Below are 12,842 nucleotides of genomic sequence, written 5' to 3'. Positions count from 1 at the left end.
GAGGATTCATTCCGGAACCGTTTCAGGGTACGAATACCCGACTTTGGAATCGTTTATCCATTCTAACCAGCCATTGAGCAAACGACAATGGCGACCGAACGAAATATTCAGGAACTGTTCCAATCGTGAATCGCGAAGCTTGGAACTTTTAATTTCGCAAACCGGTTCAACCGAGTTGTATCGAATTATACGAATTCGAAATCAATTAACCACCGATCGGCTCAACCAACTGCCATCGATAATACAGGAATGAAGACACATCAACGCTCGATGAACGAACCTTGGAAAAAAGGACGCATAACTACCTTGCTCCGGGCAAGGAAAGCCAGCACGTTGCTAAAGCGTCCCATAAAGACGTCGTTTATTGCAGGAAATCAGAGTCCATAACAACCGACACGAGCGTATCGAAGGATATTGATTCGGATTGGACCACGATTGGAACGTGACTGCGTTTATAATGACTCGCGCTCGGTTAACAATCCGGTCACGATATGGTAGCCGACCAAGGAACGGTCCAGATCTGACGGTGACAGTACAGCGACAGAGCTATTAGCGCGATGCAGACCCAAGTGTAACCGATCCCCGACAATACGGTGTCTTGTTGCTCGTGGAAACGTCCAGGGTTTCCATACCGAGATCCAGTGTTTTCACATCGAACGCAAAATGTGTTTGGACATTCGATTCGACCAAGTCATCCCAGGAAATGATTCCCAAGTACGAACGATACCTAACGATACAACGTCCGTTGTCCACGAGACAATCGCTCGCTCTTTCGTTCACATACGAGAACAATCTGCATCCAATGTTTCCATATTGGAGTCCATTGTTCGGCGATTTTACTCGACAAAGTTATTCCACGATACCTCTCGAATCTCACACCGTGTCAGCTCACCTTGGCGTTTAATGGAACCGTATACGAACAATGCTTTCGAAGTTTGCCAAGGAAATGTTAGCTACTTCTCGGTGGTATTAATTAACTACCCGAGAAGTAAGTTTTCTTCTCGAAGATGAAATAAAATTCACGCGGCATAGGGTCAAGAAATAGTCTTCAGGGTGAAATTTATAAGCAGGGTTACCGAATCTTCGGCGGGTCAATTTTCTTGATTTTCGTTTCGTTTGTAACTTCGAACAGAACAAAAAAGTTGAGTTCTTCTCCAAGTATTGACCAATCTGGCGGTGTAAATATTCAAAAAACGATTTCTTTCTCAGAGATAAAATAAAATTCACGCGACATAGGGTCAAGAAATAGAGTCTTCAGGGTGAAATCTATAAGCAGGGTAACAGAGTCTTCAGTGGGTCAATTTTCTTGATTTTCGTTTGTAACTTTGAACAGAATAAAAAAGTTGATATCTGTAGATTCTTCTCCAAGTATTGACCAATCTGGCGGTGTAAATATTCAAGAAACGATTTCTTTCTCACAATCAGAGATGAAATAAAATTCACTCCGCACAGGGTCAAGAAGTAGAGCCTTCAGGGTGATATCTATAAACAGGGTAACCGAATTTTCGGTGGGACAATTTCCTTGATTTTCGTTTAGTTTGTAACTTTCTAACAGAATAAAAAAGTGAAGTACTTCTCCAAGTATTGACCAATCTGGCGGTGTAAATATTCAAGAAACGATTTCTATTTCAGAGACGAAGAAACGATTTCTTTTTAGGGACAAGAAATAGAGTCTTCAGGGTGGAAAGTATAAACGATGGGAGTAGTCCAGCGGGTCTTCACCGGTCGGTTGATTTCGTTGATTTTCGTTCGGTGTGTAGCCCTGAAAAGAAAAAAAGAAAACAAAATGAACCGTCCAGTGGCGCAGTGACGCGATCCCGTACCCATGGAAGAACAAACCTCGAAATCGGAATTGGACAGCGTTCGATGGAAATCACCTGCAGGCCGCGTTTCAAAGAGGCGATTCAGGCAACATTGACCGCTCGTGAAACGCGATTACGTCACTGTCGATCGTGTCGAGGCGAGACTGAATGGAAACAGGACGCCGGTCGATCGACGATCCATCGATCAACGCCGTGGGTCCCGGATCGTAGCCAGACGACCAACCGTGACGTTCGTTTCAGGCATACCGAAGAGCCGACTGAACCGTTGCCTGCGATACAATAGTACTTTAACCGTTAAGATCGTGTACGGGCTGGTAGCTGCGCTGTTCGAGACTTAATCGATTAATTAGGCGCCCTCGAGTGACACGCTGCCGGCTCGCCGTGTAATTAATTGATTAGGGATGCCGTGCGGATCTATGGCTCTTGGATCGCGACAGCGGCCCTCCAAGGGGGCGCGAAACGATGACGGATGTTGAACAAAATTACGGATTCCGTGGTCCACGCAAAGGTAGCAAAAACGTACGATATAAATAAAAATACAACGAAATCGTTCCGAGTACTACGGTCAATTTTCGATACAGAATTACCGAATCTCGCGATCAATTTTCATCGTATATATTGGCAGGGTTGGTTCAATTTGGAAACGTCCCGTTGAATACAAAGAGAAACGAAAAGAAACGAGCGTAATTAATCGATTAGGGTATCCCGCGAACGTGCAGGACCCTCGAATCGCGGCAGCGGTCTTCCAAGAGGGCGCTGAACGATGCGCGAATGCTTGAGAAAGATGGCGGGTTCTGTAGTAGAGGAACGGAATATATACATATATGTAAAATATAAATTGCTTTTGGTTCGATTGTAAATTTTGATTAAAAAACTTTCTAATCTATGTTTGCGTAATATTTTTCATCGTGGCGTTCCATAGGGTTGGAAAAGACGAACGTAATTGATCGATTACACTTATTCCAGAAGTCCAAAGGAAAAGTGTGTATACGTATTTACTTATAAAAAATTGCTATTTGTAATACTGTAAATTTTAATTAAAAAACTTTCTAATCTACGTTTGCGTAATATTTTTCATCGTGGCGTTTCGTAGGGTTGGAAAAGACGAACGTAATTGATCGATTACACTTATTCCACAAGTCCAAAGGAAAAGTGTGTATACGTATTTACTTATAAAAAATTGCTATTTGTAATACTGTAAATTTTAATTAAAAAACTTTCTAATCTACGTTTGCGTAATATTTTTCATCGTGGCGTTCCGTAGGGTTGGAAAAGACGAACGTAACTGTCTATTACACTTATTCCACAAGTCCAAAGGAAAAGTGTATATACGTATTTACTTATAAACAATTGCTTTTTGTTCTATTGTAATATTTATTAAAAAACTTTCTAATCTACGTTTATGTAATATTTTTCATCGTGGCGTCACGTAGGGTTGTAAAAGACGAATGTAATTGATCGATTACACTTATTCCACAAGTCCAAAGGAAAAGTGTGTATACGCGTATTACTTTTATATTACTTATAAAAAATTGTTTTCCGTTCTGTTGCGAATGTTTACCCACCACGTTTACGTATCGCGTGCCCTGTAACGTATCTGTGCAGTTCATTTCCGTGGAACGAAGAAAAATCGAGCGCGTTTGAATGTCGACGGATCGATCCTCGAAGTAGTGCCATTTTCCATCGAACGTCGCGCAGGGATGGTATCTCGTTAGCCAACGGCGCCTGTTTCTCCGTGAGACGTCGGGATGCAAATGCGCGATTGATCGGTGATTTAATCAAGAGAAAAACGCTCGCCGCCCGAGGTGAGCAGTTTATTAGCGTCGACGGCACGGCACTCGCGTCGCGCGCGTTTCGCAACAGCTTTTGTCTCGCTCGAACCGGCGAAAAATAATGCGACGTTTCGTAATTACGATTTTAATAAGGAGGAACGCGAGCTCGCGGATTTTCTGGCTGCGGATCTTTTGTCCGATCCGCGACAACGACGACGACAACGACGACGACGACGACCGCGGAAAATAAAACGCGAGACGAGGGATTCGGTGGAGCGAGAGAGATCTCTTACGCTTTGTGCCCAAAGATGGCTGAAACGATGACAACCACCCTCAAAGTTACGGATGAATGTGACCAAATTTCGAGAAAAAAGAACCACGGACCAACGCGAGATTTAATGACCACAGTAACGCACCAAGTAACCTCCCGAGGAATCGATATAACGGTGCAGAGATTCATCCATTACTTGAATACCTTCCGAAAGTATTCTTCGTGCTCTTCGGCAAAATTCTCGCTTCTTCTCCGGTCTTAAACACATCGAATCTTCTTTCTATTCTCTCGATTTGATGGATAGAGACGTTTTTATCTTCCCGTGGAACGAAGACCAAGTTCAAAGGAGATCTGTCATAGTCGAGATAGAGGAAACTAACTCTTTATTTTCCCGATTTGGTCAACTATGACGTCTTCGTCTTCCTTGGAACTGATACCAAGCTCGGAGGAAATTTATTAAAGTTGAAATTCAGGATACGGGATCCCTTCTCTCTTGGTTTAGTCGATTGTGAAGTTTTCATGTTCCCTTGGAACGAAGACCAAGCTCAAGGAAGATTTGTCACAGTTGAAACTCAAAAAGGTGATCTCTGTTCTCCTGATTTGACCTACTTTGAGATTCGCGTCTTGGAACGAAGATAGTGGAGGTCAGAAGTGATTTGTCGCACTTGAGATTTCAGGAACTGTTCCTCGAAAAGAATGTCCTGAACATTAAATATCTTCCACATCGATTTAATAATGGCGAAATCGCGAGGACCGTCAACTCCCAAGGGGCTTCTAAAATCTCAAATCCGTCTTGAATCTTTTTCCAATTTTTATTTTTTTACATTATCTCACTCCTTTCAATTTCTCGGTTCCGTAAAAACAGTCAATATTTCTTCAAATAAATCTTGAGATTTGCATCTTCTTTGGGGAAGAAGATAAATGGAGGTCAGAAGTGATTTGTCGCACTTGAGATTTCAGGAACTGTTCCTCGAAAATGTTCTAAACAGTAAAATATCTTCCAGATCGTCAACTCCCAAGGGGCTTCTAAAATCTCAAATCCGTTTTGAATCTTTTTTCCAATCTTTATTTTTTTACATTATCTCACTCCTTTAAATTTCTCGGTTCCGTAAACAGGGTCAAGATTTCTCAAAGCACCACGTTTCCTTTAATTTGTCGCCCGCGCGAAGAAAAGCCCGGTTTCGTTTTCGCTCTTTCTGCGTCTGTTCGGCTTCCTCTCCTCGGATCGCCATCCGATACGGTAACAAGGTGAGTGTTGATCAAGCGTGGCGTGAAACCCCGCTTGCGACATCGCACGCTTACGTGTCCTCCGTCGATCCTTGCCGAAGGACGCGGCCCGCGATCGAGATTCTTCGCGTTTTCTCTCGATAGGTGTCTTTTTTCATCGCGTTCCCCGCGACGCGACTAATTTCCAAGCGCCGCCCGAGATTAGAGGCCTAATGACGCCAATTTGCGCTGTATCACGGTCGTTTCTCTACCCGCTTGCGCGTTACTTTGTCCGAGTTTACAGGCCACGAGTCGTAAATTTTTTTTTTTCCACGACCTTCCACGTCGATACTCGATCGACGATATTATTCCAGATGCTGGAATCGAACCAGGTATTAAAACCTGTACGGTGATTTTCGTGGTCATTTTTCCACGTATTTATTAGCGTTGTAAGCGGTGAACCAATTGTAAAATTAATCGAGACCTTACCATCGGTCGATTCGGCAGTGAAAAGGTTAAGTCGATCACGTGCATCGATGCAATAAATATTTTATCAAAATTTCTCCGATTGGAGTTTTCCATTATTTACCCCGATCTGTCTACGAAACAGTATTTTGGATCGAAATATTTGTATCGTTTGAAATTTAAAATTTCTCGAAACATTGACGACGGTGCAACCAGACACGGATACTATTTCTTTCTAAATTCACCTGTTAATTCTCTCTGCAGTTTGTTTCGCTTATGCAAGAGGGTTAATTTGTAAAACTGGAATAACACGATCGATTTTATTAGATTCTGGCCTCGTGATTACCCTTTCGTCGAAATTGAAGCGATTCTCTCTAAGTCCCCGTGAAATTCGATTATCTTGACCGCTCGAAGAAATCTGGCCGGAATCAGCTATTCTCGACGCTACGAGCTGCAGCGGGAATCAGCATAGTCGCGTCTCGCAAATCGAATTAACGTGTAGGAGACACGCAAATCGTAACCCGTAGATTTTGAGTGCGCGCGTGCACTCTCGGGCTCCCGGCACTCGATAATGCGATCGGCAATTATAACGCGTACCGTAAACTTGGTCATGGTCGCTGACTTCTAATCGAATTATCTTCGTTCCTTGCTGGAAATCCAATGTACTATTCTCGTATCCCCGTGTGGCCTTTTCTTTTTCTGTCGGCCACGGTGACATTGAGCCGCGAGTTTTGTTCCAACAACGTGTTCTCGATTTCCTTCGGAGCGTGTACAGTTCGTTCCTTGTTCGGAATAAACGGTTTTCCATTTCGAAACCCACCAAAATGGCGGAGATCTCCGATTCCATCGGAACGGTTAATTTTGCAACTCGAGGGCGTAATAATGGATCTTTTCCTCTGAATCTTTACGTCGAGCGAATGCATCGCAGAACAGTCGATGGAATAATAGTAGATTTCCTCTTCTAAATCGCCAGATAGAGAACGCGTGCAATCCTATCGTGGAATTTATAGGTTAGAATACACCTCGAAACAATTACGATAAACGTTCACGTACTCGTTTGCATTCTTCGAATTTAAACAGAACGACAGAGTGGACTATATGAAAAGAACGAATGAAAAGATCGAATCGAGAATTCTTCGGGTATTTTATAACGGAACACGTGGACAATGTATTTGGAAAACAATTTGGAATTGATAATTACTGTAAAATGGTTAAGTTCGAGTATTCGTATCGTTACGAAGTAGAAACAGATTAGATAGAAATAGAAATTTTGTCGTCACTTCTTAGATGTAGAATGAATTTTGTAAATTTTCCGACAATATTTTGGACTCACCCTTTGCATTAATTAATATCGATATTACTAAATTCGTGCAGAGTGAACTCTACGTAAATTTTCGTAATTTCTGCGATTTCAATCGTTTGAAATATTTTTCGTTTTTTCCTCGCCGTCGTTTCGATTTCGAACGATGTTCGCCGGAATTGTCGAGTTCGCTGTTATTAAGAAGAGAAAAACAAATAAACAATTCGGTATTGAAACGGCCGACGTTACGCCAGTTTCATGTCTGTTGATCGACACTTCGACGACCTCGCTCTCAATGCATCACTGCGCGATGCACATGCACTCCAGCCTCCTCGCAATTGCATGATCATTTCCCATTGCTCGTCGTGCTCGATTCATGGTGCACTATTATTCCGGATGATCGTTTCAGTTTCCAACGTCAAACTTTCTTCGTCGTTTCGCGCGGCCATCGTTCAAAAAAAAAAAAAAAAAAAATTAAAAAAAAAACACCTCGACGCGGCTCACCTCGGAAAATTCCCGACAGTTCGTTTCGTTTCACCGGGAAAATGAATCGACCGAATCAGGCTCGATGTACAACCGAAACGTCACTGAATTTGCCTCGATTAAACGACCAAAATTTATGTACATATATTCCATTACCGTTTTATTTAGAGATGGGAAAAAATCTCATTCGAATAAGCGACGAATAAAATCAACGTATAACGATTTACTCGCGGCGTTTATTCAATCGGGCGGTTGAATTTTTATTCGTTCGTTGTGAAATATAGTATTCCGTTCTATAATTCGAACGAAAATTTTCAATCAACGAGTAGCTGATGAGAAAATTCTATTCGCGATTCTTTCGTCCGGATGGAAATTCTTCTGTTCGATTCGAAGGAATCGTTCGAGGTACTATCTAAAATTGTAAATATCTTTTCGAGGATCTTTATTTTTATTTTTTTTTTTAATTTTTCTATGGAACTGCTCTTTTTAACACGTCGAATCGATTTCAGATCCACGAGGACCGTGAAATTACGGTCCACTTTTCGAGGACCTCTTCCCAGACCCGACGATTCGAAGATTCGAATCGAGGAGACTTCGTAGGAGTATCGGGTGCTGATCTTTCCCGCAAAGGCTCGTGTTCGATTTTCGAAATCGTTAATCCACCGGTCGAAAACGATCGACGGAACCCGAGAGTAAGCCGAGACCCAAGACGCAAGATCGTTTTACGATACCTCTCTAAGCGAACCGGCTGATTCGTATCTTGCTTTCGCAACCATGCGTTTATACTAATTCGTAGGTCTCTAGATAAACCGGTAGGTACGCAAGGTGGAGAGATACGCTCTGTGGATCAAAAGACTGGTAAATCGATCGATGATTTCACGGAAAATCGCTTTTCGAATTTCGGAGAACGAGATTATCGATATCTGTTTTCTCTTCGATCGCTTTTTTTTTTTGTTTTGTTTCAAAACAATGTTCTTTCTCAAATTTCTTTGCGAGATATTCATTGAATCGGAGGTTTAAGAATTCCTCGATCCGTTTCGAACGTTCGATCGAACGTATCGTAGAATAGAGTTAAACGTTCGTCTTTGTTTAGTTGTCACTTTCTGGGTCGTTTATTTTCAGATACAAAGCTGATTCCACGAACAAGATATGCGACGTGGTCTCGTTATGGTAGTAGATTCGATTTTAGTGGGTCATCTAATTTATGTAGAGCCACAGATTACGGGATCGATCGAAATCGAGTTCCCGAGCGAAAGTGACGCGAATTTTCCCTCGGTTTAAATAATCGATTCTTGGAAATGAATTAAGTTCGTCGCGATAATCGAGACTGACGATTGTACGGAATATGGCAAGATAAATTCCAAGCTTTCACCGTTCGTTAGTCCGGTAGAAAATAAACGGTTTGGTTTTATATTTATTACACGTAATCTCTGTACATAAAGCACTCTTTGAAGACTCGTGTACATACGTAACATAAAATATGCGAAACTGAAACTTTATTTTGTACTGTTTTTTCGTTCAATGTCTCGTACAGAAATTAGTCAAGACGGAAAATATGTTTGGACAATTGTAAAGGTACAAAACATTTATCGAATATGACTACAAACAATTGGTTGAAAAGATCGAAGAAATAATAAAGCGTTACAAATAATAATGTAGAAGTTAAACGTACACGTACAGGGTGCTTTATTTAAACACTTGTAACTTTAAACGCTTTTTTCTCCAAACGGGTTTGTCAAACTAATGGACAATATTTCGCAGAAAGTATTTACTCGATTCACTGGAAATTTAAACAATACATTTACCCTAATATTATCCCCATTATCCAATATTATCCCCAATGTAACGTCCCCATTATCTATGGACGATCAATATTCGCACGGTATATCCGTATATTTCCCTCGAGTGCGATTTCTTTGAAGAAAAGATACAAAGATTTGCGAAACGACTGGACAGATCGAGGAATCGCCGCGTACCCCGGGATTCCGCGGCGTTAGCGTTGCGATTTACGTAACGCGGAACGCTCGACCTTGAAATTGGAGAACTCGCCAGATGCGCGAGCGTTTCTCGCGACCATAACTCCTCGCGCGTCCGATCGTTGTCGTCTCTATGGTTTCGCGTGTTTACCGCGTTACGTAAAGCCGATTCAGTCGCAATTGGATTGTCACGACCGGTTCGACGACGCCCTCGAAGTTCGGTATACCAACTTGACGGTTTTTTCTCACAGTTGTCTTCATCGAAGATCGAGTTTCGCGATCTTTCGACGATTTCACCCCTGATTTTCACGCCACTGAGATCCCACGAATTCTAGTTAGTCTCTTCGAAAATCACGGTCGGATACAAGCAACGCCTACTAAGCGGGGAACTCCAACTTTCGGGCTGGAGAAACGGCTAATGTTTGGAAATTTTTTCCGATTATGTGAATTATGCGATACAAATTTTTTGGGCGTATATTGAAAGTATATAGTCTGAAGAATGTTTGTGCAAATTTTTGTTACAAAATGTCAGCGTGTATGGAAAATATGAGCGTCCCCGTGGTATGGTACTCGAATTACTTAGTCGCATTGTGGGGTCGATTTCTCTGGATGTGGTAATCGGAATTGAAGAAAATTGGAATTTTTAGAAAGTAGACAAATGTTGCTATCGTTGAGTATAAAGATTGTTTAGAAATGTTAATCCGTGAGAATAGCGAGCTTGTAAAGAAATCGAGGTAAATTTTTCCAGAAACATCAAGAGTTTTTAAAATTCTTTTTCTCGACGAGAAAAAGAATATTAGGGTAAATATATTGTTCAAATTTTGAGTGAATCGAGTAAATACTTTCTGCGAAATATTGTCCATCAGTTTAACAAACTCGTTTCGAGAAAAAAGCGTTTAAAGTTACGAGTGTTTAAATAAAACACGCTGTACGTGTACGTTTAACTTTTACATTATCTCCCGCGATCTTTAAACAAGGAGGACAAACATTTACGAACAATCGATATTTGTAACGCTTTATTGTTTCTTTGATCTTTTCAACCAATTGTTTGTAGTCATACTATTGTACGATTTTTCATCCGACAACAAGAGCTTACCTAGGTATTTTTAGGGTAGTCGAGACGATAAACGAAACACGGTATTTTGCGCGAATTTAAAATAGTTCTTAAACGGTAAACCGTCAAAGCGGTTAATTTAATATTCTTTTCTTCACGAGCACCTGTCGACATCCTTGAAACATTGCGCTTCTTGCGTCTCTATCGTCGATGTAACAATTCATCGAAAACTCGTTCAAAGTTACGAAAAATGTACACCGAGGATGGAACATCGATCGATGCGTTCGAAGATGTTATCCATCGTAGATAAAAATGTCTAACGACGAATAAACTTTCGATGGGTTGTCCGTTGAATAAAATTCACGAATCGTACGTAGTTGCTTGGAAAAATCGGGCAATTTTTTATTTTCGTTACTTTTTACGCGCAGTTCCGCACCGCGGATCGAAGAATTAATGTGTTGGATGCATGGCTGTGCTTCTGGAATTTTTACTATACGGCTTAGTATTATCCGCTCTGCAAGTCGCATCGATGATTTTGCAATTTTTCTTTCGATAATTGCGTGTCGTTGCAGATCCTGATCTTCGACCAAAAAGTCTCAAATTGAGTTTATTAACAGTTACGATAAATTTTATTCGCAATTCTCTTCCATTATCAAGAAATTCTTCAATACAAAGATCAGAGTTGTAATGTAAGTTTTCCTTCATTTTTATCCGATCGAATATCGATTACTATCGTTCAGATTCGCTTCAGCGCGTAAAATCGAACGTGAAAACGAACCTAGAGTGGGTCAGTGTTCGCGTGAATTTACATCGAGGAAGAATTTCGCACAATTAAGTAACGTAACTCGCGCAACGATTTACGAAACGAGCCGATACGAGCGGACGTCGCGAGAGATCCGATCCGACGAGGCAAGGCTGTCGCTGGGACAAAGCGGAAACGGATGGACTACCGCAACATCCGAACGACGTTGTTCATTATCGTCATTGGCGTTATCGATGTGCCTGGTCGTACGACGAAACGGATCCTCGTCAAACGTTCGGCGTGCGAAAGCTCCTTAAGATTGGAAGCGTTTGGCAGGTCTCGAAATTGTCAACTTTGGGATACCTTATCGTCGGACTGAAACTGTCACCGAGTCTTCCTAAGAAGGTCCTGTCGCGAGAAATAAAGACGTATCGTTCTACTCGGTGTCGACGGAACTCCATACTCCGCTTACTCACCGTGTTTTCCTTAATCAGAGATCTTTCTCCAACTACTTCCAAAAATGTGCTCAAAGACTGGTCGTCCTTCGTTGAAAAATTTGTAGGTCGAGCTGCAAAGTTGGATGGATCTACTAAGGTATCGACGAACGATTCTTGATACTGTTGAACATTGTAGAGGAACCGGAGGAATTCATAGGAACCGTGGACTCTATTATTTAACGTACTCGCTCCCGAAAAGTATCCAACGAAACTAGATCTTCTAGCTGACGAGGCTTGGGTCGATCTGCGGTTTGTTCGATGCAATTGACACACGGTAACCATTAAAACATTTCAGTCGATGAATTAACGATATTGAACATTGCGGGGTAAAGTAATCGTCGGTCTGAACCTAGACCCAATTTTTTCATTTCCTCGTTCCGTCGCGGCACGTTCGATCCGTCGTTTCGCGAAGACTCGATTATCGGAACGCGACGAAGCAACGCGAATCGAACCGACCAGACCTCGAAAGAATCGGTTTCAGGTGAGGAACGAATCGCACGGTAATTTCCTTCCACGGTTGGAATAATTCCAAACATCTGCGAGGAAAGTTCGCGTCTCGGAACATCTGTTCGCCAGACCTGGCGACAATATCTCGCGCAGATAGTGCTTCAGACTTGTTGAAATAACTTGGACACTTGGCTTCCCGGATCCGACAGTCCGAAAGGACCCAGGTTTTAACGGTTACCGGCAACCCCTCGTGCATTCCGCCAGCCAGCCCCGGGCCGAGGTGAGAATTTATTAATAAATAAACGGAGAACGCGCGCGACGAAACTCGAGCGGCGGCCTTTCGACGTCGTCGTCGCCGCGTGCGACGTCGCGCGGAATAAATATTTATTAAAATACATCGCCGTTTGATAAACCACTTTTCGCTGACGGCCGTAACGGCGCAGCCTCGCGAACGCAAACACCGAGCGGAAAATATTTTCAGCGAGCGAGCGAGCGAGCGACTCTAACGAACGATCGTTCGCGGACGCGTATCGCGCGTCGATCTCCTCGCTGAATTAATGCGACACACGCGCGATATCGTCGCCGAGCGTTTCAACCGGACGCAAATAAATTTCTCGATACGTTTCCCGCTCGCTGATCGAAAACGCTGCCGCTCGATTTCCCGACGAAAAAAAGGAAAATAAAAAAAAGAGAAACGCGCCCGTTTTTCTCGGTTAACGTGGAAAAAGTATCGGAGAGACAACTCGTGGGGCGAATTGTCGGTGAATATACGATGCACTGGAAACGATGGAGTTTCAGATCGAGGA

General features: G+C 42.4%; 1 protein-coding gene across 2 annotated transcripts; it reads right to left on the bottom strand.

Annotated features, from left to right (window-relative positions):
• Positions 1-1,029: 1,029 nt before the first annotated feature.
• LOC143155248 (uncharacterized) lies at positions 1,030-12,039 on the bottom strand. 2 transcript variants are annotated; one of them, XM_076327730.1, is made up of 4 exons: positions 11,569-12,039; positions 1,840-2,092; positions 1,574-1,762; positions 1,030-1,482 (listed from the first exon to the last, which is right to left on the bottom strand). In XM_076327730.1, exons 1-2 carry the CDS (start codon positions 11,869-11,871, stop codon positions 2,060-2,062), a joined length of 336 nt encoding a protein of 111 aa, XP_076183845.1. In that variant the 5' UTR covers positions 11,872-12,039; the 3' UTR covers positions 1,030-1,482; positions 1,574-1,762; positions 1,840-2,059. The 2 variants fall into 2 exon arrangements, with proteins under 2 accessions (XP_076183845.1, XP_076183843.1); XM_076327728.1 differs by having other exon boundaries at positions 1,030-1,762.
• Between the last annotated feature and the right edge of the window lie 803 nt (positions 12,040-12,842).

Source organism: Ptiloglossa arizonensis, chromosome 2, assembly GCF_051014685.1.
Source record: "Ptiloglossa arizonensis isolate GNS036 chromosome 2, iyPtiAriz1_principal, whole genome shotgun sequence".
Classification (NCBI taxonomy): Eukaryota; Metazoa; Arthropoda; class Insecta; order Hymenoptera; family Colletidae; genus Ptiloglossa; species Ptiloglossa arizonensis.
The sequence above is the reverse complement of the archived record's forward strand: the minus strand, read 5'-3'. Positions and strand labels throughout refer to the sequence as shown.